Genomic DNA, 27647 nt, shown 5'->3' with positions numbered 1-27647 from the left:
TTATGTCCATGGTAGGATTTCTGAGATAATAGATTAATGCTACTGCTTATTTTAGCGGTTTAAAAAATTACATGTTGCAAGTGAATACAACATGAATATAACTATTTGGGGGAGTGTTGCTGCTTGTGACAGGCTGCATTTGACAGGCTTAAATGAAGTGAAGGTGGTCCCAGCTTTGTAACCTTTCCCCTCATGGATTAAAGTTCAGATGAAGTAGCTAAACATTAAAAATCTCTCTTCCTGCCCTATGCTTTATTCCTGTGCATGAGCAACTCTGGGATAAATCAATCATGAGTTTGAAGCTAAACAAGAAATTATTAGTTATTAAGGACAGAAATCCTGCTGACAGCAGTTTCAAATAAAGGAAACGTGCGTGTTATGCTGTCAGTTTAAAACTGTAATTGGAAGCTGGCCATTTAATAGTTTGCTGCAAACAGTGCTGTGTTTGATTTCCTGTACCCATGGAGCTTATCAGAATATTGTTGGTTTTTTACAAGGTGTTACAAAATTAAAGATAGAACTAAGGTGGATATTTGGAACAGTGAGTCAGCTTAGCTTAAGCAAACAGTTTTGTTATATGGCATGGCTGTGAAAGGTAAGAGATTTTTGTTGTATCAAATCTCACATGCAATGCAAAGGTTACCAACCTTACCTATCGACCAGCGTGTGGATCTCAAGCAGCGTAAGTGAGGCTCTCCTGACAGGTTTTGTCGTGTGAATAATCCATCATTCTGTTGATACAGACTAACACAGAATGGCCTGTAGTAACAGCAGTAATGTGCCTGCATGCAAAAGATACAGATTCACTTTTCAGTGGTTTCATTCCCAGGGTTTATGAGAAATTGAGAACTACTGTGAAAGCCATGGCAGAGACAGGGATACTCAAATTGACCACTAAGCTGGCACGGCATTGTTCTCAGTTCAAGTTCTTCAAGAATTCTAAGAAAAAGAAAAAAAAAAGATATTTTTTTCCTCTTAGAAAAAGAGAGCCTTCATTTTTTCATTTTGTGTTTTATTGTAACTAAAATTCCCTTGTATTTTTAATGAACATTGTCTGTTTTTCCACGTTTCAGGGATACCACTGTACAAAGCCTTACCCTACAACCTTCTGTTAAAGATGGTCTTATTATATATGAAGATTCACCACTGGTCAGTAATAACATTTGGATTGTATATTTGGAAATGTTTTTCATTTAAAACAAGTAGTTAACCATGCTGGCTTTTCAAATAAGAAAAGTCTTTGTGATTTGATTACTTTGGTGGCATAGTCAGTGAGTGTGGTAACATTTCATTAACTTTGACTGTGGTCACATTTGCCCCATTTGCTGTGCCAAATGTGAATAAGATGATCGTCTTGGGAGTCTGCGTGCACAAAATGAATATGGAAAATAATTTAGTATTAACCTGACACATTCTAACTGGCAGAGTGGTATTTTCCTCCTCCTCTTTTGTAGCATCTCAGACCTACCTGCTAAGTTAGACTCCAAACAGCTGTTGCAGCCGTTCTTTAGTTCTTTCAGCTACACGTTGACAGTCTAGATGCAAACTGCTTTGCACTTCTCTGTCAGTGCTCCGATTCATTCTCGGTCACGCTCCTCACTTCCCTCCCTAGCACAGCCCTTTCCATCCCTATCCTGAAGAAACAGAAGCACCCACCTTTCCTGTCTCACCTGCCTCCTCTTCCCATAGCTTATTCCTGTTCTGAGTCCCCTTTTTTTGTCTCAGTGCCACCGAGATGTCCCTGCTACTGACTGAGAAATCAGTAATGTGTTTCTTGCAGGGTTTTTTGTGGGGTTGTGATGTTTTGATTCTTTTCTCTTCTAGGTAAAAGCAGTGAAGTTCGGACATATTTTGGTAATCGATGAGGCAGACAAAGCACCAACAAATGTTACCTGTGTCTTAAAAACTTTAGTAGAAAGTGGGGAAATGGTTTTGTCAGATGGAAGGCGAATTGTTGCCAGTAAGTAAATATAAAGTGTTCTGATCGTTTACAGTAAAATGTAATGTGTTGCTGGTTTTCAGCAATTACATTACTAAATAGAGACCCAGAAGAGTCCAAACAGAAAAAATACTTGATGCTAAAAGGTTAACAGTTAGAGAATTTGCAGTCATTTTCTTTACTACTTTTGCAATAGCCACAAAGGTTTTCTTAAATTAGCATTCTTGTGAATTTTCCTGAAAAATTAAAAAAACCCCAACCAACAAAACAACAACAACAAAAACCCCAAAAAACTGTTGACGTCTGCTTCTCATTCACCATAAGAAATAAAGATCTAGTTGACCAAATTATGATCCTGGTTATGCCCATCTGGACAGTTGGGGTATAATTTGATCAGATCTAGAACTGAAGATGTGAGTATATATAAGGTTGAATTGTTAAGGGTTCCATCTAATCAAATATTGCATATGCTTATATTATTTAAATATATCCTGCAGCGTGAGAGTATTTTGTAATTTAATGGAATTTAATTCATGTGAATTGCAGGAACTAAATATTTTTCATTATTTTTCAAAGAAAGACCATGTTCAAAATGCCCTCTTGATGTTAGTAGACACTGTGCTTTATGTAATGAGTTTCTTTTTAACAATATTGGTAACAATGTTTGAGTGAAGCAATCATTCAGCACTCGCATGGCATGACACTTGAGTTTTGCTCGTCATTATAAACTGTAGTGGGCATTTTTTAAAATATCTTGCTAGTCAATCTCAATTTTTTAGAGGAGGTAAAAGGATTCCCAAACACCATGTGCCACTGGAAACAAGTGGGGCCAGTCTGACTCATTTTGGAGAAACAGTCTTCACATATGTGAAATCATGTGTGTGTGGCTTCTCACAGATTTTTGTAATAACCAGGAGGAGTTTCAGTCCTGTGTTCCCAGATCAGATAATGTCAGACCTATATAAAAACACATTTTATTCACCATTGGCTTCAGCATTTTCGTGGAATTAAATATAAACAGGACAGGTAGTCCCCACCCCAAGAACACTGATTGCATTTTCATTTAAATGAAACACCAGTTAAATTTTCGTGAAACAAATTATGAAACTTTAAAATGAAACCTAGAATACTCAGAGTTGAATGACATCCTAAGACGCTATTGAGCCTTTTTTTGTAACTGTTCTTCTAATTCTAAGAAGAACATAATTAGATTAGAAAAATTCGTCCTAGAATTAGAATTCTTCTTCTAATCTAATTATGTTCATTTAATTCATTCATAATCACAAAGCTTAAATATGCAATTAATAACTTTTAATTCTTTTCCAGATCATGCTTATGTAGAGGGGAGAGAAAATGTCATAGTTATTCATCCTGATTTTAGAATGATAGTTCTAGCAAATAGACCTGGATTTCCTTTCTTGGGTAATGACTTTTTTGGCACATTAGGTAAGTGATTCATATTAAATGGTGATCTTTAATAGAATTGATTAATAGAATAACTGTCTTTATTCATTAGATTTCATGAGGAGAAGGGGTGCTTATGCATATTGATATTTTGTTTCACAGAAGACACTCAAGGTGAGATTCAAAAGACAACTAACATGTAAATTTACATATCTTAATAAAAGTGCCTGAACTTGCCCTGAAGTGAACAGCTTAATGTGGTCATCTGTGTTACAACTATTTTGTTTTATGGGATCTGGACAAACACAGAAGACAGGCAAGGTTACGAGAAGTCTTTGTTAATGAGTGTATATTGTATACAAATATAGCAAAAACATGAGCTATGAGCAGCTTGATACCTGACATCAATGGTTAACACCACTGCTCACCATTTTTTTCCCCATATCAAACAAGCCACACGCCAGGCGCTGTCCTCTTCAATACAAGAGATGGGAGCTTGATGGATGGTTCTTTTCTCTCCTCTCAGCAGTGGAGGTTACTGTCTTTTTTGGTGTTAGCACTATGCTGCCTGCTTCTTAGTCCTCATTAGCCTCTCCATGCACATGGCCATGTGTGATGGGCCTTATTAAAATACATATATTTGATGAGATACTGAATTCATCTAGTTTCAGGTAAGGCTGTCCAAATTTCACATCAAAGTTTTTCATATCGACAGCAGCCTTATTTCAGAAAGCTCCTGGTAGGTCCTAAAAATCCTGTGTATCAGCAAAGGTTCCCCACAGCTTCATCTCACAGCAAAAGCAAAAATTTATGTTGTATAAGGGCAAGTGATGAAGAATTCATTGGCCTGTATAGTTCAGTCTTAGTCTAAGTGGGCCTCTGGCAAGGCTTTGGCACTCTTACACCAGGGCTACGAACTGAATAGCCCTCCAGACTCCACTGACTCTGTTATCTGTGTTAGCTTAGCTGTTTGTATGCAGGCACCTTAATTTATGTGCTTTCATCTGTTAGTTTTAGCTGTAATGCTTACTCTGCAAGAAATAATAGAATCATAGAATGGTTTGGGTTATAAGGGACCTTAAAGGTCATCTAGTTCCAACTCCCCTGCCATGGGCAGGGACACCTGCCACTAGGATAATAACGTACTCATAAAAGCAGGTGCAAACCCAATTCCATATTGCATGATAGCTTTTTTGGTTTTCAGATGTAGTTCCCAGTGAACGGGCATTCCGTGTCAGAGACTCGTTGGCTCTGAATTTCACCCAGCTATGTTGCCTCAAGATGTTTCAGTATAGCCTGTTTCTTTTTCATGACCTAATTTTCCTCCTTACATGGACGCTTTAAACAAAATAGATCATCCTAGCATTATTGCTTTCGGCCCACATGGCAGAGGTTTGGTTTGAGGTTTTCGGGGTTCTTTGTTAATATTGTTTTTCAAGCATAGGAGCTCTTCTGCTTTTAATTCAAGTCCCTTTTCAGCAGGATCTGATCGTGTTTCTGCAAAGTTTTGTACAACTGTTAAAGGACTCTTTACAAATAAACTCAATTTTATAGATTATATGATTGGGACCAATATAATGCAAATATATGGAAAGAATGTCTTGCCAAATTTCTTACCATACTTCAAGACAGACAGAGAGAAAAGATAAATCCAGTATTTCCTCTAGACCTCTCAATTGGGTTTGCATTAGGGCATTACTGCATATCAAGATTTCCGTGCATCCTGTGGTGTTTTGAAAGTGTTCACAAATTGGTCCCATTCAACCTGTTATTCTTTCTTTAAACCTTTTTTCTTTTCTTTTTTCTGCATTCATTTGACTTGTGTTTCTTCTTGAAATTCTTCCTCGTGATCACCTTCATTAAAATGACAGGAGAGATCTCCATGTTTCCAGGAGCCTCAATGTTCTTCATAGCAAGTTTGTCCTTCACATTTTTCAAAGTAGTTTTTGTCTTGTTTTGTTTTAACAAGTAGGTACTTAGCATCCCCTTGAGCCATTGCTTTTCCATTTAAGGTGCTGTATGAAAGTTAATGGGGCTGTTGTGATGCTTGCTCTTTATAAATTACTTAACTGTGTGCTGTTTTCTTTTTAGGTGACATTTTTAGTTGCCATGCTGTTGATAATCCCAAACCACGATCTGAACTGGCTATGCTTAGACAGTATGGTCCTGATGTTCCAGAGCCAATTCTTCAGAAACTGGTGGCTGCTTTTGGAGAACTCAGGACCTTAGCTGACCAAGGAATTATCAACTATCCCTATTCAACTAGAGAAGTTGTGAATATTGTAAAACATTTACAGGTACAGTATTTCAGATTTCATTGAAAGCTTGAATTCACCACTACTAGTTTCTTAATGCCTGAAGGTTTTAGAAAAAGATGCCATTATTGTTCGTGCATTTTTATTTCATTCTTATGAGAGGTTTTGCATTTTGAAGGAATCATCATATTCAGATGTTCAGATAGTCTGAGGGTAAGGATTGCAGATGTACACAGGCGGATATTTGTCAGGCGTTGGAACAGGCTGCCCAGGGAAGTGGTGATGTCACCATCCCTGGAGATATTAAAAAAACACGTAGACAAGGCACTTCAGGACATGGTTTAGTGGGCAAGGTGGTGGTGGGTTGATGGTTGGACTCTTAAAGGTCTTTTCCAACCTAAACGATTCTATGATTCTATGATTTTTTTCTGTATGTTTATTTATAGATATTAAAAAAAAACCCAAGAGTCTGTTTTTCTACTATGTAAGAGCATATCACATTCATACTGTGAATACAGTATGCAACATTCATATGAGCCTTCATTATAAAATTCCATATTCAGCATAGAATACTTCCAGGACAGTGCAACTGTTGACTTTATGCTGCTATAAAATTTTTGGTTTTAATCATTTCCTGGGGAAAACAACTTCCTGCTGCATAACAGTAATACATCAGTGGTGGAATTTTTCTGAGGAAAATGTTAGATAGATAACAACTTAGCAAACAGGTACTTAGAATCCCTGTTTGCTTCCTACACACATTTTAACTGTGAAATCCTGAATTCTGATTTAATGATGTTTGGGGTTTTTTTAAACATTACAGTAGAGCCTGACTTCTGTCTTTATAAATTAAAGGATACTTTTTATCTGAAGTGTTTGAAATATAAAGTATCTTAATGTTTTTTGAAGTAGCAGTGATTTTATTGTGTTCTGTTTATAATCATAAAATCCATAATTTGTTAATTTGTAGACTATTTCTTGAATTACTGAATCCTAGACTAAAAAAAGATTAGTGGAAATATTAATGTAATTATTACAATTAGAATATAAGTTCACACAAATTATTTGACCTACTGTTCCTGTGTTTAATGCTGCATAGTATAACACGGTTGCGTGACAGTTTTGTGTTTGTGCTCAGGAACGTATTCACGTATATTCATCCATATACACAGACATTTAGATCCGGCAGGTTAGAATTATCACTTTTAAAAATGTTCAGTTCATCTAGACTTCTGGGGAGGATAGTTTTTTGTGCTGTGTGGTCTCTATGGTGCAATGAGGTCCTGAGACAAAGTAAATTTGTGCTACTATGATATCAATAATATAAAGAAAAAATAATGCTGTCTTTATAACTTTGTACGAAGGGTTAACAAAATTCAGACCTAAAAGCTGAGGAATCTGTCCAAATAAACACATAAGCAAAGTAGTTTATTAGGATCCATTACCAGTTGATAGGTATTTGTTTACCAGACTGATAGAACATGTACAGCTGGAGTGCATGGAGCTCCGCCTGGGGGTGGATGAGGAGCTGATGAAGAGCTTATGGTTCAGGATTAAAGGGAGGGCAGGGACAGGTGACATTATAGTGGGGGTCTGCTACAGTCCACCCCACCAGGAAGACCGAGTGGATAAGGCCCTCTATAGACAGATAGGAGCAGCCTCCCGTTCACAAGCCCTGGTCCTCGGGGGAGGAATTCAACAACCCCGATATCTGTTGGAGGGACAACAGTGCAGGGCATAAGCAATCCAGGAGGTGCCTGGAATGTGTCGATGACAACTTCCTTCTCCAAGTGATAGAGCAGCCAACGAGGAGAGGTGCTATGCTGGACCTTGTCCTCACCAACAAGGAGGGGCTGGTGGGGAATGTGAAGTTCAAGGGCAGCCTTGGCTGCAGTGACCATGAAATGGTGGAGTTCAAGATCCTTCGGGCAGCGAGGAGGGCACACGGCAAGCTCGCTCCCCTGCACTTCAGGAGAGCAGACTTTGGCCTCTTCAGGGATCTGCTTGGTAGAATACCATGAGATAGAGCCCTGGAGGGAAGAGGGGCCCAAGAAAGCTGGTTGATATTCAAGGATCACCTCCTCCAAGCTGAGGAGCAATGCATCCCAACAAAGAGGAAGTCAGGCAAAAATGCCTGCATGGATGAACAAGGAGCTCCTGGACAAACTCAAACACAAAAAGGAAGCCTACAGAGGGTGGAAGCAAGGACAGGTAGCCTGGGAGGAATACAGAGAAATTGTCCAAGCAGACAGGGAGTAGGTTAGGAAAGCTAAAGCCCTGGTAGAATTAAATCTGGGCAGGGATGTCAAGGGCAACAAGAAAAGCTTCTATAGGTACATCAGTGATAAAAGGAAGACTAGGGAAAAATGTGGGCTCTCTCCAGAAGGAAACAGGAGACCTGGCTACCCAGGACATGGAGAAGGCTGAGGTACTCAATGACTTTTTGCCTCAGTCTTCACCGGCAAGTGCTCCAGTCAAACTGCCCAAGTTGCAGAAAGCAAAGGCAGGGTCTGGGAGAATGAAGAACTGCCCACTGTAGGAGAAGGTCAGGTTTGAGACCATCTAAGGAACCTGAAGGTGCACAAGTCCTTGGGACCTGATGAGATGCATCTGCGGATCATGAGGTAACTGGCAGATGAAGTGGCTAAGCCACTATCCGGCATATTTGAGAATTCGTGGCAGTCTGAGGAGGTTCCCAGTGACTGGAAAAGGGGAAACGTAACCTCTATTTTTAAAAATGGAAACAAGAAAGACCCAGGGAACTACAGGCCAGTCAGTCTCACCTCTGTGTCTGGCAAGATCATGGAGCAGATCTTCCTGGAAACTGTGCTAAGGCACATGGAAAATAAGGAGGTGATTGGTGATGGCCAACACGGCTTCACTAAGGGCAAATCATGCCTGACAAATTTGATGGCCTTCTACAATGGGGATACAGCATTGGTGGATAAGTGAAAGCAACTGATGTCATCTACCTGGACTTTGACACTCTCCTGCACAACGTCCTTGTCTCTAAATTGGAGAGACATGGATTTGATGGATGGACCACTTGGTGGATAAGGAGTTGGCTGGATGGTCACACTCAAAGAGTTGCCGTCAACGGCTCGATGTCCAAGTGGAGGCCAGTGACAAGTGGTGTTCCTCAGGTTGTTATTGCAACCAGTGCTGCTTAACACCTTTGTCGGCGACATGGACAGTGGGATTGAGGGCACCCTCAGCAGGTTTGCTGATGACATCAGCTGTGTGGTGCGGTCAATATGCTGGAAGGAAGGGATGTCATCCAGAGGGACCTCGACAGGCTTGAGAGGTGGGTCCGTGTGAACCTCATGAAGTTCAACAAGGCCAAGTGCAAGGTCCTGCACGTGGGTTGGGGCAATCCCAAGCACAAATACAGGCTGGGCGATGCGTGGATTGAGAGCAGCCCTGTGGAGAAGGACTTGGGGGTATTAATGGATGAAAAACTGAGCGTGAGCCACCAATGTGTGCTCACGGCCCAGAAAGCCAATCACATTCTGGGCTGCATCAAAAGAAGCGTGACCAACAGGTTGAGGGAGGTGATTCTCCCCCTCTACTCTATTTTTGTGAGACCCCCCCTGCAGTACCGCATTCAGCTCTGGGGCCCCCAAAATAAGAAGGACATGGACCTGTTGGAGCTCTGCTTCTGTCTCCTTCACTTAACCAGATCAGTACAATCCCTTCAACCTGGACACTGGGCACAGGTCAGTGAGGAAGTTTCCTATCTGCTGTTTTCACCTCTTACAATGTTAAATGTAAATATCCAAATAAATCTCCAACATGCAGCTTTGATTTCTTCTGTAACATTTGTTTTCAAGATCCCAGTCTCTTTGAAAGGATGCAACATTTTGTTTACTGTAACTTGTTTTTCAGTCTGAATCATAAAAAGGCTGGGAGTAGCCGAATGTAAACAATGAATATAAACATAATGGTTATTCCAAAGTAAGAAGCTTTTAGGTCTTCAGGTAGAGAAGAAAGAGGAAGGAGGGAAATGAGTCAATAAAATTGCTGGTCGTTAGGAAGGAAGGAGGGAAGTTAGTCATGTTGTTAAACAATTTCCCTTACAGCAGTTCCACAGCCCCGCTCTCTTTGTACTATTGTGTTGATTTCTTTCACATAATTTTGGAATTTTTTGATTCTGTAAAAAAGGTTTGATGTTTTGGAGAAAAAATGGCTGTTGATTACTGTTATCTGAGAGCGCATCTGAGCATTGGGGCTAGTCAGTTAAAATACAGTTTGATTACTGTGGCATCAACATATTATTAGGCTAATCTCTGCAGTCTGATTAATTGTGGCATTCAGTGTATAGAATTGTGTCTACAGTGTAGTCACAAGAGCATCTTGCCATAAAGGGAAGTAGGGAACCTGTAGCAGTTTAGTTGTAGCTTAGATGCTGCCTTCCAAGCTCGGTTGCCTCTATACTAACTTTTTCTTAAGGAAAGGATTTTTTTGGTGAACCTCGAGATACCAAACTAGTTTGAAGACCTGAAACTGCAGGCATCGGGAGAGTTGTCTAATGCAGGTGCCTAACTTGGTTGCTGCAACTATTTATTTCCACAGATTGTATAGGGAATTTGGGTCTTGCAGCTCTAGATTGGAGGTGACCTGAATATAGGCTTTTTGTCTCGCTCGCCAGCAGTTTTCAGCCTGTGTCAAATCTCAGAAGTATTGATGCTAATAGTGGCTTATGGGCAAGCTGAGAAGCTCTGCTCTTGCTCCGTTGGGTTACGGTATGCTGCCCGTAACTACCGGTGTATGCTATGACTGCTTCTCTGCAATCTAATGCGCTGGTTTTCGTGAGACCTTTTGTATGTTGTTTTGCAGAGTCAAGATTCACCTGATGTCCCTGGTAGATGTTAATCAGGCAAGCCACGTTAGTCCCGATAAAAAGGAAAAAAGCTTTCTTTACTAACTCTATTGAGTTTGGGAAAGCTGAGATTTTTCTGATAGGCCTTCTTTCTTGTTTGTACCTGAGATTTGTTTTCTAATAGGAGGCACTAGTATAACTAGTTTTCAAGCAGTAAATGTCCAAGGTACCTTCTGACCCTGAAGTCTACTATTCATCAGGCTTTTAGGCCTGTTCAGAAAGCTTTTTGTGCTAAGATACTGCTTTTTTTCTGTTCAGCCTAATCTCGAAAGGAAACTAGGCGTATCAAATCACAGTTTGTATCCCTTTCTCACCTTGCTGCCAAATGCACATCAATGATAACCTTTTACCTTTTTGGCCAACCACAGTGAATCTCAGTTACCAGTTTTCAGAGATAATTAGGTTTCCGCTGGTTTAATCAAAATCAATGGCTGTGTGACAGAGAGGAACAGATTGAAATTAGAGTCCCTGTGAATGAAAAGGCAGGCGTTGAAGTCGTCTGTTTTGCTTGGCCGTAGACGATGCCCACCAAAGACCCGAGCAATGGTTAATCAATTAGTATGCCTGTCGCTCGGGATGAGCCATAGACGGGGTGCTCCTCGCCCCGCCGACAGGACAACCGAGGAGACACGGGGAGAGCTGGCAGCATTCAGTGAAAAGGCATTGGGGATACAGGGGGAAGCCAAGGACGTGGAGGAATGAGCGGGTAGGGAGAGATCTTGGGGGCAAGGTGGGCCTTTGGGGTGGTGCGGGCATCTGAAGGCACTCGAATGTGTAGGGAAGTGAGTGGTGGTGAGAACACAAGGTAGAAGACTAAAACAAAAATCTGGACTCGTTACAGGCTGGATACCAGATCATTTGTCACTTTGTTTTCAGGGTAGTGCTAGAAGTACAGTAGACCTCAATGTGTATAGCATATTGTAATTAAGATTCTGTATTTATACTAGGAAACTACTGTTTTGCTGATAGCTTTTAAGCAGACTGTAGCAATACATGTACTTATGGAAAGCTAGATCCATAAAAATATGGATTTTTCACCAAGCAGAATTCTGTCACAACTCTGTATCAAATAAAGCATTACATATATAAATATAAATTTTTTAAAAGTACAACCTATATTACTTACTATTTTAAGGAATAGCCAAGATCTAAGCTGTGAAAATACTCCAAGGTACACACAGAGGTGTTACTTTTAAGGGGAAGAATCAATGAATGAGAACCAGACAGACTGATGAGAGATCAATATTTTCTCCAGTAATCTGATTTTAAAAATCAATAGAAACCAAATGATTTTTTTTTTAAATGTTCAACTCAAACGTTCAAATTTTTTTTTTTTTTTTTTTTTTGCCTTCTAGTGAACTGTCATTGCCTTTCTTCAGTAAGCAGTTGTCCAGGCAGTTATTAAAAAGTGGTTGGATTTGTTCTGATTGAAACAAGAGAGTTGTGATTTTTTTTTTTTTAATAACTGAAGAGGGCCTTTTGACAAGTGGCTTGTGTTCAGAACAGGTTTTATTGACAGCAGCAATCAGTTGTACCTGAGGAAATAAATTTTTTATGATGTCCTACTGACACAAGAGGCATGGAACTATTGAGGCAATTCATTGAGGACAAGGGTATCAATGTCAGAAGTTATGCAATGATTCAGAAAACCAGAGACATACTTGGAGGCTACTAGTGAAAACCAGATAATATTTGATGCACTTGACCAAGGTTTTTGCAGTATCTAGTGCAGGGCAGGTAAAAGAGCAGGTCATGAGTGAACAAGATAGCTTGGTGCCAGTTTGTTGTGCTTTGCAGTGAGAAGGGAATAACACAGAAAATGCAGTATTCATTGTCATAAATGCTCTAAAATAATTACTTAAGGAAAGGGTTTGGTTATATAGAGTATGCACAATTCTGGACATGTTTTGTTCTTGTTATCAAAAGACACGCTTGAAGACAGAATGAGATAGGATCCTGCACACTGAGTACTAAGCAGCTTTACATGTTTTTAAACTATGATGTACATTTTTATGTCTGTGACCTTTTTTTTTTTTCCACAGTGTGACATTCACTTTGACTCCAAGGTGTAATTTACATTATAGAAGTTAGTACTTTCACTACTAAGCATTGTCACAAACTTTTCGCATTTACATTACATGTGAAATGTTTATGCAGTCTTTGGTTAGAATAGCTGTTGGGAGAAATTGTATTTTTAGTACCTGTTTCATTTAGTAAGGAATGGACATTGTAACCAGGATGGTACAGGCTGTAGGACAACTTTATATTATCCCACAATAACTCGTATTTTGCTAAGCTGTAATAATGCAGAACTTCTAATCGGTTCCTCATGGACAGGTTTAAAAAGCAGGACATAGTTTAGCATGCTTTTATACCAACACTACTACTGAAATATTCTGTGGCATGTATACCACAGATTTAAAAAAGGGTTGTACAAGCCTATTTCTAGCAGTGGTATTCCATTCTACCACAGTAAATAGCTATTTTTAGTATTACTTGTGTCACAGGTATTTTAATTCAGAGATTAGGTATTTATTAAGTTGGGAAAATCTATCATGACCTAAAGTAATTTTTAGTAAGCAAGCGGTGTATCTTCTGCTTTTCTATATTCAACATTAAGAATCAGAATTCTTAAATGAATTGTATAGTTAAATTAAACAAATACATGTATTTGTGTCAGATCTTCACAGTTAGCAGAAAGAAGTTCCAAATTTAAAAAATACAGGCTATATTTAATTATATGTTCCAATGATTACACCACCTTATTATGTGTATAATGAAAACAGTTATTTAAAAAATTAGTGTTGTTGAGTATTTAAATAATTGCCTCCTGTTTGTTTGTTTAATTCAGGTTTAATGTCAGTAACTTCATTCTGACTTGAAGCAACGTACCTTCTTTATTCTGGAAACTAAAAAAAAGATTACTTGAGCACTTGTCTAAGTTGAGCAATGTTACTATTATAACTATTAATTTTAAAATTATTTACCAATATGCTGTTACTTAACAGATATTCAGTAAATGAAATTTGTGGGTCTTTGTTTCTTCACAGAAATTTCCAACTGAAGGACTGGCAAATGTTGTTCGAAATGTATTTGACTTTGACTCCTACAACAATGAAATGCGTGAAATTTTAATCAGCACTTTGCACAAATATGGAATACCTATTGGAGCAAAACCGACCAATGTACAGCTGGCCAAGGAGTAAGAATAACATAAGATATATATTAAGAAGACAGGTCTCTCATGATAACTTTTTTATAGTGTGTTATCTTGCTGCTAACTGATTTAAAAACAACCTGGAATACTTGAAGTCAATTCTCCTCTGCTTCAAATTTATATTCCTCCAAATAAGTTACAACAATATAAATTACTTTATGACAGAGTATTTGCTTATTGCTAATAATTCACCTTTAATGTCCATGTACATATTGATAGCTTGTATGGTAAACAGATATATATTAATAAAGGGAAATACTTGTTTCTTCTCCTGTGTTTTTAATTGAATTGCAACACATTTCTGTCCTGTTATTTATCACCTAAATTGGTAGCAAAAAAACTAAGCTGTCTTCAGTGGTGGTGGGATTTTGTCTTCAATACTTACAAAAGGCTCTACAAAAATACTTCTGCAGAATAGGACAATGCATGTAAGCTCTAAGAACCATTTTTGTATGTGTCTGTATATCACTATTATTTTTAATTATGTTACCAGTTGACATATTACTCCATATAATTTTTCAGAGGTTAGAATCAAAATAGCTTTTTTTTTTAAAGACTAAACTAAATTATGAAACAGATTTAACTCATTCTTCTACAATTCACAGATTACAAGCTTAAGTAGATCATATTGAAAAGTAATTAGAAAACTTACTCTAGCTTGAACTCTAATACTTAATTTATTTATGGAGAAACAAATATTTCCCTTTCATGAAGAAAGCTTTATGGATATATGAAAAATTGAGTTTGCCATGGGACATATATATTTTATATTTGCTAAGGAGGGACATGATGTCTTCATATTAGGTGTCCATGTGTAGGTTTCTCCTGCTGGAGCACCACTGTTATCACATCTACATCCTACATATAACTATTAAAAGAAGTTTGGCAGTGTAATGACTGTGGTGTACCTTTTAATTTTGATGACAGAAGAATTACATGCCTAGGGAACCAGTACTTGAGCAACTGTCAAATTGACAGTACACCCTTGAAACTCTTGCCATAGTTTCTTTGCTGAAAGTCACTTGGTAATTTCTATTTTAAAGAATTATGATGTTTGTCATATTTTTTGAGAAATTTGCAGTTTGTATAATTTTTAGAAGTATTAGATGTGGGTTTACACGGGTGGGTTGGAGAGGACTCTTTACTAAAGAGAAGATCAGAGGTTTAGGAAACATAGGAGAAAGACTGCTGTAATTGGGGACTGTTTAGTCTAGAAGTGAGAAGATAGAAGAAAGATCTGACTATATTGAATTAGGGATAATCACCTGATCATTTTGAATCCATCACTGAGGTTTTATAGGACAGGTTACACCAAGGCTGACAGACTTGCAAGACCCCCCGCAAGATTCTCGTCAAGAACTTCACTTGTCTGGCAACTATGAGCACATACTCTGTACACTGAAGGGCAAGAGGAGGACAAACTACAGGAGCAGTTCACACACATTTGATAAAAGCAACTTTTTCTTAGATCTCGCTATGTTAGATTGGGACTAGGCTGACCATCTGGCTCTGATGATCCAGAAGTCTTGGTCTCAGTGTCTCACTTGCATCCACCACAGCTGGCATTTCAGGTTATCCTACTGCTCCGTTCCAAGACAGCCTTGATATTGGTCATGAGATTGAACCTGATGGAGCTTGTAAACCACAGGTGCATCACCTTGAATTACAGACACGGCTTTCAGGAATGGTTAAGGCACAGTTGATTGTGCCTTGGGGTAAAAGAACATCTAGATAATCTCTCCAAATCTGTTCCAGCCCATATTGCAAGTTCCCGTGACATACACATTGAGGTAATTGGGTCTGCTCTTTGGACCACTGCAGAAATGGTACTTCCTGAAGCTGCTACCTGTTTAGGACTAGAGTACTGACCTCCTCTATGTTGTTTTCCAGGAAGAGAGTAGGATAATGGTGCTAATCTAGTCCATCCCACTTCCTTCAGAAAAGATGCAAGTTAATCTAAAACCTTACCTGATTTTTTGTCATGATTCATGCCTGAAAACCGTCAGAGATGGAGTTCTGTAACTTCCCAAAGCAAGTCAGTCTTGTGTCTAAATATCCTTGCCATTAGAAAGTCATCTCTAGACTAAACACATCCAGTTCTCTCAATCTTCCCCCTTTTTTAAGGCCTCTGGTGGTTTTTATTTTTCTTTTATGGTCCCCATCTCCACTTGATTCATGTCCATCTTTAAGCATTGTGCACAAAACTGGGCAGGTTAGTTTCTCCTAGAGCTGAGTAGAGTACTACGAGAGTATAGAATAGAGATGTATTTCATGCAGCAGTCCCTTTTAAAAACCCTAATGTGTTTGCATTTGTTGCAATGTTTAACTCATGTCTAGTTTTCTAAATGTGAACGTCCACATCCTTTCTGCAGAACCCTGCATAGCGCTTACCCCATCTTCACTTCATGTAATCAGCTTCCTTTGTGCTTACACTTTTCTTACAGTATTGTATTTTTGCAGACTAATTCTCTGACTTGTCAAGATCACTTTCAATGTTAAGCTTATTTTCCTACCTGCTTATAGTCTCTCACAAGTTGGCAATCTGAAGTTTTACTAGGTGTAATTTCTACAGTGTCCCAGTGACAACAGCATACCCCAACAGAGGTTCACTTCTGTGCTCCAGTCTGAATTTGCAAGACTTTTAAGACGTACTAGCTAGCATCATAAATTGCTCAGTGGTTCTATTAAGTAACGTGAAAACTAGAATAATAGTCCAAACCTATTCTGCCTGAGGATGGCAGTCATACCTGCAGCAAAATCATTGCTATTGATAAGTATACAAATCCTGTACGATTAAGAAGTTTTGCGATACAGAAGCATTTCCAGGGTATTCTAGGACAGGAAAATCATTATACTGAAATGCTGACTCCTTTATACAGGTACCCTCTGGCATGTCTTGGATCAAACAGTTTGTGAATCTTTATTTAATTTTAATAAGTTTTGGAGAAGTCTGTTTGTCACCTATTACTTAATCTAAGAGAAAACTTGAATAAATCAGAATTATTTAAATTGCTGCTGAAACATAACTGCTGTAAATATAGGAACAAAAACATGAGACACATGAGCAACACCCTACAATACAGGGTCTCCATAGAAGGAATTTTGGGGGTTGTATCCAGCTGAAATTGTAGGGGAAATTTAACAGATGGTACCAGTGACCCTTATGGGCATTTTAGCTTAGGCTCTGGAATTAATATACCTGATCTTGGAAGGAAAGATTAGGTTGGTGTCTAATTAGCATTTAGAAAAGAATTCATGCAGTAGTTATTTCTTCAAGAGAGAAATTAATTTGTAGATGCTAATTCATTTATTTCCGAAATTAGTATCATATATTAGACCTGTAAAGTAGTGCTTTACTTGGGCTTTTTGTTTTGCTTCAGTTTGGTTTTTTCCCTAATAGGGTGACCATTCCTCAAGCCACTGACATGTTCAGTATTGTCCGATTATAACATCATGATACTGTCTGTATCTCCTGGTATCACCTTTTCAATAGTTTATAATTTGTATCAGTATTGTGTGTAAAGGAAATGGCTTGTCTGTGATGCTTTGCCGAGACATAGTGGTTAAAATGGATTACTCGTACTAACTCATTATCTTTCTTTATGTACATTACATGTTGTTTTTCCCGTTGACATCTGTTATGTCACATTTGTCTGAACTCCTGTTAATCTGCCATTTTGGTGCACAGTTCAGGCCATTTGCAATTCCTAAGTAAAACAGCATTCAGCTCTAATTCTGCCATTTATCCATGATGAAATTGCCATTCCATAGCTTTCCTCCTGTCGCTATCTATTTCCAGGTGCTTGCTATAACTTGAATATTTGTTTTATATGAACTGAATTTTTTTATATGCAATGTAAATATGTAAATTTTAACGGCTTTCATTTTCTCTTGAAACTTGTGGGTTTTTTCCCCCGGGTAATCTGTAGTTAATTGTTGGACCTGTCTCATACCGTATGTGTCTCTTGTCCATCCTGTGCTTTGTGGGGGAAGCAGAGGCAGGGTCTGTACTTGACTGTCAGGGAGCGGGAGACCTAACATAAGATTGTTCTGTATGGCTACTGCTTATATTTTTAATCAAAAGGTTTTTAAATAAAGTACGGAGTGCTGATTGGTAAGGAAGTTTCCTGGTTTCAAACTATATCTTACTTAAGTCCAAAAAAGTTAAGTGAGACAGAAGTCGCTTCAGCTAGGCAGGGCACAGGATGCTACTGAAGTCCTTGAATAACACGTTCTGTGGCAGCACTGAGCTGGTTTCCAAGATCATATATTAAGCAGCTTTGTTGCCTCAGAGTTCATGTCCGCAGCCGTAATACTACGGTAGCTGGCTGTAGAGAATTTGCATTCAGTGGAACTTCAGCCTTCTGAGATTCGTAGCCATTTTCCAATATGTTCTCAGAAAGCTAAATTAATAACTTTATAAAGCAGGTTCTGTTGGCTTTTTGAACACAGTTGTTTGGTGGATTGGTTTTGTTTATTTTTTTTAATTAGCCTAAAATGAATTTCTTCTCTAAAATCAAAAAGGTACAAATGAAAAGAAATTGTGTTCTGTAGGTGTCACTTTCAAAAGTTTTCCAGCAGCAGAAGCCACTAGAGAATTATCTTTTCACAGATCGTCTCCCCTTAGACTGCTATGCATGAAGAAAATCGGGCTAAATAGTAATTTTTTGTAGAATTGCCCCATCAACTGTAGGTCCTGTGCAATCACCTTTTCTAAACAAAATACCTGCTTGTATAACCATTTCATGGACAGCAGTGATCTTGTAGAAAACCAGGATGTAAAATTAAGAGTAAATAAACATAAAATTTCTAGATTTTCCTCAAGGAACAGACTTTGACAGATCCATAATCAAAGAGCTGGTCAGGAATAATTCCTTAGAACTTGCTTTTAAGTCGTGGCTTTCTTACAAGATCACTGTAGTCTGTCGTGTAGTTTTTCTGTTCCAGAAACCCTTTCCAGCTTTTGAGGAAATCAAAAATCATGTATCACCCTGCACACCCCAGCTGGAGAGAGCAGTGGAGTTTCAGAACCATCCTTACCCAGCCACTGCACTTTTTACACCCGACAGGTTTCTTTGCTTCACAGATTTTTGCCAGTGGTGGCATTTCCACAGTATTCTGTCTGCCTTTTATGTAACCGGTATTTGGTTAATTAATTTGAAATACAGCAGTGTGGCAGGAGCGCCTTGTGAAGCTTTTTAGTAGTACTGTCACTGCAAGTTATTTTCAAAACTTGCTTTTTCCTTAAAAATCCTGGGAAAATACAGTAATTTCACTCCTTCATTGTGTATCATATATATTCATTGGAGGAGAACTGTTGAGATGCATACACATGTTCAATGTGGGCATGTTGTTCCAGTCCTTCTGCACCCTCACTCTCTCTGGAAAATCATTCAGGAGGCAGACTGGTTATAAGACCTTTAATGTCACCAGCTTCTTAAATACTCTTAGTCTTTCTTAGACCAGATTTATATGAGAGAGCAGTAAGATAGAGTGAAAAAGAATTGTCAGGCCCTGGAAGAATAAGATCCCTATTATTCTTGACAAAGAACTGAATTCTGCTTTCTGTTTTATTCTCAAATTCTGATCTACCTTTCCTTCCTCTTTGCTGTTCATGATGACTTGGTCTGCTGCCCCAGAGAAACTAAATCATTCAGAAACAGAAAAGAAAACAAAACCTCCAGAATCCAGGAGAAAGGAGAAATCAGTTTTCCTGAGGGAAGAGAGGAACTATTAGCAAAGCAAATCTCCAGAAAGCTGAACCAGAGTGGAAATGTTTTGTTTCTTTGGGAATGCAATCTGTAGTTCTGTTGCTATATAAAGCAGGGTATTTGGTTAGAGCTGGTTATTAACATATGTTTTGTTTTAAAATTTAATAAGTATTCACGATTATTAGTGAACCCGTTGATTTCTAGGATGTTGTCCATGGGAGTAATGTGTCAGGAATTAAAACTGAAGTCCAAATCCCTGTGGAAGTTGATGTTCCATTGAGCTAATGGGAAGCAATTATTGCTGATTATAGGCATATCAGAGATTATGCTACTTGGAGTCATCATAGCAAAAAAAAGTCTCCAGTTTCTTTTTGCACACAAGACACTTTTGGCTCAAGACATAGCCAACATTTTGCCAACAAATCATTTTGAAAATGAAATGGAAGCCTGAAGTAAAATTCCAGTTCATGGATAAACTGACATTTAGTTTAGTGACTTGACTGCCCATTTTCTGACTGCATGAATAAATTTATCTAAGATTTGTGTATATGTTGAAATAGTGCATCCTGAATGTTTTCTCCTAATGGTGTTGAATGTTGTAATCTACAATATATTGTGCTTGCAATTTTTTTGAGTCTGGCTTAATTTCTCTTCTGAATTTGGGAAGAATCTGGCTAGACTAGCTGGGTGTAGAATGGAAAAATGCAAACTGAAGTGAGGAAGAACGCAAAATAAATCACTCTTCAAACATTGGTATCTATTGATATTCTTAACTAGTCAACAAACAGGCAATGAAGACTCTACTGGTTCTCTGAGTAAGAGAGGGAATTAATGAGATGCACTTTCCTCATTACATGCCCCAGTGGCATATTGCTCGCAGCTGGATATTCATCTGTGAGCACCAATGATCTATAGCATCCAAACTATTTTCTGTTTGAAAAAAGTGTCTTTGGCTATCTGACTGCCTTGGCAGATGGTCCAAACGCAGAATGGGGATGGAGGCTGAGTGACTGTCTACCTGTGAGTACTGGCTTCTCCAGGTTGCTTGAGATTTGGTGTCAATACACCAGTAAGAAAAGTTTGTCCAGCTTTCCTGCATGAGTTGCAAAGAGTAGAGGATATTAGTGTTCATTCCCTGAATTTTACTTTAGGTTCCCAGTGGAAAAAAAGTAAAATTAAAATTCCCCAAGATTCATATATAGTCCAACTGAGGATTTTTTATTTGGGATCCCTTCTTATTCTGAAAACAATATCAAGAAATGAAACAAACCTCTAATGTCTAGAGGGGCTGGGTTGGTTGGTGGGGAGAGGGGAAATAATTGTAGTAGGAACGAGCATCATCAGACAGAACAGAAGAGACCATGCACAGACTTTTAACAAACAGTCTAAAAGGACTTCCTTAAAATAGACTTCAGAGATATTTATAGAAACTGGGAGAAGGAATGTCTTCTGTTCTCTTGCCAAGTCTTGTAGCTGTACAATAGTGTCCAACAGTGTGTAGCACAGAATGTAGTTTTGGTAGGAGGTCTCTTTAGGAGCAACTGATCCCAAATAAAAGAAACCAAAAGTGATGAGTTCATTAGCTTGAAGGTATTCATGTCAATTAATGAAGTCAAACTGCTTTCAGTGGTTGCAGATCACTTCAGCAGAAAGAAATAAAAATTGTGTTTCCCTATTTCGCTGTCAAGCCACTTTGTCATATGCCAGCATTTTCTTTGCCTGCATAAATGAGCTTTGCTGTGGCCCATATATTTCTTCCCTAAATGAAAGGTATAGAAATGAAGAAATTAGACCAAGGCAAGCAACTGAGGCTTTTGAAGATGTCCCTGTCTTTTCTGTAGACTGTACTGGCAAGAAGGCAATGGGATACACTCACATCTGTATTCCTTTGCCTTTGTTCATGTGAGCATTGGCAAAATATATGGAAATAATTTGTTGAACTTTTATCGCATGGTTAACTTGCTGATTCTGCTGGTTTTCTAGATGAGTGTGCCACTAACAGGAGTTCTTTTAAGTGGTACTATCACACCCTGCCTGATCTGAATAAAGCAAAGCAAGAGACGGTTTGGATATATTTTATTACATATCTCAAATAATTCAGACCGGAAAAGTTTTCCTTTTGAGGCCATATTATGTGAATTGCTGCTTCTTTTATGATGCTGTTTAGCTTGTGACTGTATTACTATTCCAGAAGGCTAAAATTTTTGTGATTTAAAATGTAAAAGAAATGAAATATTTTAGCAAGGAAACATTTTCTACAAGAGAATCTTCAGATATGTCTCATTGGAAAAATGCAGTTGTTTGAATGATTTATTCCATACCAGTTGCTGGTTAATGAATGTAAAAATTTGTTTGTTCCTACATTGTTTGACAGACTGCCGTTACCAGATCATAAATTTATGGGCTACTGGAAAGTCAATCAGCCGGGGAATGCACAACAGAAACTGCTGTGTCCAACAGAAACTCAAAAAATAGATGTAAAGGTCTGTCTTTTAAAAAAAAAAAATTAATAATAATTCATATAATACTGTTTTTATGTATTGGGATGCAAAGAACTTAAATGTAATCAATTTCTTCAGGAAAAAGTATATACAGAGCATGGTTCTTGTTACCTGTTCTTAGGTTTTTTATACTGGCTAGAAAAATGAATTTTTTTCTATACCTAGCCCTCACGGTGTAAGATGTGCTTTAAAATCAGTAAGTTTGGTCAGAAGTTCTTGAAGAGAGGTTCTTATAAGGATATTGAAAATACCATATTTGAGGGAACTTTGTAGCTATTTTGGATGCTTGGAGGTGGCTGTTTTCAGGCCCCAGATCTCAATTTTTGGATAAGATCAGACTGAAAAGAAAGCTGTTTTCTGTTTCTATTTTGTATGCCGCTGAATTCTTATGGGTCTTCAGCACTGCCAAGTTTGAATCTGAACCTTTGGTACAATTTGACCTGCAGCCAAAGCTTCTAAGTCCTTTACAGTTTTGAGTTCTTGGCTTGACTTCAGTAATTATTACTCCAGTGAATAAGGAAAAATCTGAACTGCTAATGTGATGTAGCAGTGAGATTTAAACTTTATATAATAAGAAATCACCATTGAACTTCTTTGAAACAAAAATATTCTGATTTTTTCCTCGTATGGACTGTGTTTTATCAGTATATGATACCTCCTTTGTGCCACTGCGCAATAATGGTTCCAAACCAATAAAAGACTAAAGAGGAAAGGCATGGTGATTTCTATACTGTAAAGGAAACGGCAGTATGGATATTCAGAGAGCTTGCAGAAAAGCAATTATTTTTCCCTTTTATTTATTTAGTAATTGGTCTGTTTCTGTTGTTAATAGTATTAAGTCTTGAAGAAGACTTCTAGATTTTCATAAAGAATGGTGAGTGGAGTATTTTAACAAGCCCTCATTGTTATCATTTGTTTTAGGGCCCTGTGTACTTACATATTCAAGGATTTCCACTGGAACGACATGAAGCCAGGTCCCTCAGTTTCACAGAAGAACTCGCTTTTTGGACACTGCCTTTGGGTGAAGTTAACTTAGTTTGCGATGTCACAGTAACAAAAGGTGCGGTAAGAAAAGCTACTAACTTTTGTAGTGATGCCCAATATTATAAATACGTGAAATATCCTGGACCTGAGGAAGGACTGGGCTGTCGACTTCACAAGTGCTTGCCGATAGCCAGTAGCAGAATATAAAAGGGTAATATGAGGGATTCTAAGTGTAATAACAACACTTCAGTGCATTTACAGTAGTGTGTATTTCTAGGTATGTTTGCAATGGAGTATATGAATAATACTAGGAATTGGAATATGGGAAATGGAGGATATGGAGTATGGGAATGGAGTATAGGAATAATAATTTATCTTTTTCCACTTTTTTTTTAACAGTAGGTGAAATACAAAAATAATCAGCCACTGAAATTGGAGCACAATTTCACTGAGTTGTTGTGGTCTTTGTAAGGATATGCATCTTTCTCAAACTAGGAGAAGGATGTGTAATTAAAGTAGATCACAGCCACAAAATTGCAAGTCTGTTTAGTTTGTATTTTCAACACTGTATTACTTCACAAAACTGATTCTTTGACTTTTGCTCTCTCAATTCAGTTTTAATACAAATCTTTTATCTTGCAGAGTGCTGTGCTTTTTTCCCCTGTGCTTATACTGCATAAAATTCTTTCTCACTGGATCAAACCAGCCTTAGTTACCTGTACTACTTACATCCCAAAGTGAATTGTGTCATCGGGAATATTCATAAACGTTTTTAGGGTTCCTCATTAAACATGTCTAAAGTTTATTGTGTATTATAAACAGATCACTTGTGATCAATACTGGAATGCTGCTTTTTCTGCTTGTAGTCTTAGTTTCAAATACATTAACAGACTTTTATGACAGCAAAACAGAAATTAGGGGGCTTTGTATTGATTTCAAGAATTGCCTGAAATCAGTCAGAAAGGTGCTATATGTGAAAACTTCCATATGAAGTTTCCATTCATCCCATGTTTAATTATTAAATACATGAAGTAAAAGGGAGGATGGGATAGAGGAGGAGGGAGAACCAAAATTATAAACAAAGAAAAACATCTGAACAGATTTTGTATATACTAGCATCTGGCAGGCGTTGCAGTCATGTCTACACAAATGTGCCTTGGACTACTTGTTTGAAGAGTTAATAGTGTTGTGGCAAGATTCTGCCTGTTAACATTTAGTTAGTAACAGGAAACCGTTTCTCTCTTCATCTCCCTGTGTCAACGGTGGTAATTTTTCTGTACATTTTGCTACCTCATCTGCTAAGTTTATGATATATATATTTCCAGAAGAGCAATGCACGATGTCAGTAGCCTTTCATTAATTTTATTTTCTTATTTCAGAAGAGGAAGCCAAAAACATTCTTTATGTTACTACGTGCAATCCTGTTTCCTTGTACTTCATGAACGTTTCTAGTAAGAGTGGATACTTTGTGGATCTTTATGACATCTTCCCAAGAACAGTTGGAAGTGTCTGGCAACCTTTTGTGACCGTGGCACCGCTGGGAAATCCACTCAAAGGTCAAGTGGTTCTACATGAAGAGGAGGTAAAAAAAAATAAAACACAGCTAAATGTTTAGTGATGTGCAAAGTAGTATCATAAAGGCAGGATTGCTCAGGAGTCTACCTCCTATAGATTGAAGTAGCCTGGACAAGCCTACCCTTTCTGAACGTTCTCTTTTTCACTATAATTGAAGCTTGGGAGTTTCCTTCAGCTTTAGTTTTTATGTGGAGATTTTCCTCTTGCACTTTTTAGCTGGACAATGTCCTTTTGTGTTCTTGAAGCTGAGTTCTACCTGCTTATCTTATTTCTCTTACTGATAAAGGGAGATTGGCCTTCATGGGGGAAAGGGAGATAGAGAGTTGGGTTCAGGAGTCTCAGTCAAGCAGTGTATGTTTGCAAAGTGCAAAGTACAAAGCAAGCTGGTTTATGCTGTGAACTTAAGTTCTACTCCAATCTTGTCCCCTTTAAAGATAGCATATGAAAGAGACATTTTCTGAGTCACAAAGTAAAATGTTGCTTGTATTTGCTTTATGCCACTATTTTTTATTTGTTTTGTGTACCCTGGTATTTCTCATTCTGTAACATCTGAAGTACTGAGACTAGAAAGAAGACTATGTAAGCCTTGCCATCTAGTGTATCAGCAATGCAAATTTAGAACCACTGATGACTTCAGTGTTCGTTTGACTGGAATCCTTTTTTTAAAGTCAAGTATTGCATACTTTCCACATACTTTCCACTTTCCATTACTATCAGTGAACTGATTGGAACATTTCCAATTCCGAACTTCTTTGCCCGGGAGTGGGAAGAGACAACAGTTGATACAGAGCTGCTGCTGTTCATTTTTTAATATTAATAATAGTTTATTATGTTACCTACCAGTCATAGTGGTTTGACATGGGCATTTAATTTGGTCATTGTTGTTGGTTGGTTTTTCCTTTTCCTTTTGTTGTCCTGATTTTCTTCTGCCTATTTTACAGTAGGTGAGAGACTGATCTAGAAGAACCTTTCCTACATTGAGTTAGGGTATTAAGTAGTTTTCAGTTATTTCATAACTAGTGTCTCTGTAATACTGTTGTTCCAGGAACGTTTGTCAAGGTTTGACACCACTTTCTGGTCTCAAACACTACAGTTAAGCTCGAAGCCTTATGAGAAAAACAATTCTTCTGCCTTTAGTAGAACTACCTATGCCTTCTTTAGCTTTCCCTTGGACACTTTCCAATGCCAACTGGAAAAAATATGATTCTGAAGTTACCTGCTTGTGGTGATTGCCTGTGTAGTTGTCCTGAACAGCTATAGAAGTACCATTCGGGCAATTTTGAGATGCACATTACGCGTTTCTTTGGTTCTAAACAATCCTTGGCGTTTTTTGGCAAAGTCAACACAGGAAACTGTAAAACAGATGGCAGTCTATCTTGTGTCTAAGAATGTTTAGAATGTCTCATGCTCTTTAATATAAAGCCCAGCAATATTCTTTGCTTTCTCAGCCTCTGAAATTCCTACTGTGAAAATAATTGTCCTGCTAGTTTTGTTTTTAACCAAATCATAGTAGTATTTGGTGTCAGCAATGAAGTTTTTATCAAAGGTTCATCCATGAAGCTCTAGGTAGTTAACTCTGTGACTGGTTTTGCCTGTCCTCGTGGAATATATTTTTCAGTGACAGTATGAATTAAACTCTGAAATGAAGTTTGTTTTGTGGAGAGACTGGTAGCTCAGTGCCCCTTTCCAGATTACTTCAGTTGAGCGTAACCTCAAGTTTTTTCTCTGGCAAAGCTTAAAGATTGCCAGTTTCAGTCTTGTCTTTCTTAGCAAGTGCTACAGGTGAACAAATCCTGTCTGAAAATAAGCCTGTTTTACACTGCTGGAAAATAATACAGAATTACAATATTCTGAATGCTTTGCATTATCTTAGGACTTTTTAGATACTGTTAATTCACTACTCGTTCATTGAGTGTGAAAGTATGTTTCGTTAAACTACAAACTTGGTTGCAAAAAGTCATTGTATACTTAGGACACCATTCAAAAGTAATTTTAGACTTCTTGAGAAACTTAAATAAGCATCTTGCACAGAAAAAATGATGAAAAAGGATTCTCTTGTGTATTGCATGTTCATATGCATGGCTTACATTAGTAATTTATTTGGGATTGGTTTTTAAATGAGGTACCAAAGCACAGGTCAGATGAATGCTGCTGTTGTAGTCTTTGCAGCCACTGCTATCCTTCCTTACACTAGGGCTCATGTGTTAGGATCTCTGCATGTCTAGTTCCCACTGAATCAAAAGAGAGATTCTCAAGTAGTTTTGATTTTTCCACAGAGAGCTTAGGTTTTATTCCCAACTCTTCCTGCAGTGGAGCCATGAAAAAATCATGTGCTTGCTTTGTGCACTTGTGAAATGAGGTGGATATTGCTGTATATGAAATTAAGTCCATTATTATTGATGTTAGCAGGTAAGCATGTAGTCTAAGCTAATCATCTAAGTACCTTCGGTATCTGTTGGGAGGATAAAGATGATCTGCAAGAGCAATTCATCCCAGCTAAGGTGGAGCATAGTGAATTGCCCTCTGGAGGTGCCTCTTTCTTTCCACGGGCTACAGAAGGAGCCTTGACATATAGCCAAGATGCCTATCTTCAGGTGTACTAAGGTCACTGGCAGCTGTAAGCTCAGAATTTGCAGCGTTCACGTGTTACGACAAGTAGATTAGTGGCACATCTGTATTTTGGGCAAGGCTCCACGGGTTAGCTACTTGTGCTAATGGTGCATCAAACAGATCTTCAAGAAAAACAAGTCATGTAGATGATGTATGTGATGCTTTAGAGGTTCATCTACGTGTATGTGCAAAAAGACCAAGAAATATTAGCAATATTTGTAGAAATAAGAAGTTGCATTTATTTAATAAAAAAAAGTCCACTTGACAGCTGATATTTCATAAATACTATAGTCCATTAATTAGACAATATTAAAAGCTAAAGATTTTTCCCAATTTTTCGTTTTAATAAAGGTCTTTGGAGATGAATGTTTCTGACTAAGTTATAAAAAAGAACAATTTTAAACGGATGATAACCTTATTGGAAAGGATGAGATGGTGATATTGTGGCTTCTCAAATAAGCTTGTGTGATTTATTTCCCAGATGACATCCATCTGGATTCAATAGAGCCCTCCAGTGAAATAAAATGAAAAATCACCGTTCCTTCCTGTCCTTTTAAATAAAATTTTACAAA

At 38.0% G+C, this 27647-nt stretch overlaps 1 protein-coding gene across 1 annotated transcript in view; it reads left to right on the top strand.

Moving 5' to 3' along the window:
- Window positions 1-27647, top strand: part of VWA8 (von Willebrand factor A domain containing 8) — a 191499-nt gene that overhangs the window by 100339 nt on the left and 63513 nt on the right. Inside the window, exons 22-29 of the mRNA XM_075046133.1 lie at window positions 1074-1149; window positions 1825-1960; window positions 3266-3385; window positions 5435-5640; window positions 13528-13679; window positions 21780-21888; window positions 22828-22966; window positions 24270-24472. Coding sequence (XP_074902234.1) covers window positions 1074-1149; window positions 1825-1960; window positions 3266-3385; window positions 5435-5640; window positions 13528-13679; window positions 21780-21888; window positions 22828-22966; window positions 24270-24472 — 1141 coding nt within the window. The remainder of the gene's footprint in view (window positions 1-1073; window positions 1150-1824; window positions 1961-3265; window positions 3386-5434; window positions 5641-13527; window positions 13680-21779; window positions 21889-22827; window positions 22967-24269; window positions 24473-27647) is intronic.

Source organism: Buteo buteo, chromosome 14 (genome assembly GCF_964188355.1).
Source record: "Buteo buteo chromosome 14, bButBut1.hap1.1, whole genome shotgun sequence".
NCBI classification, from domain to species: Eukaryota; Metazoa; Chordata; class Aves; order Accipitriformes; family Accipitridae; genus Buteo; species Buteo buteo.
The sequence above is the reverse complement of the archived record's forward strand: the minus strand, read 5'-3'. Positions and strand labels throughout refer to the sequence as shown.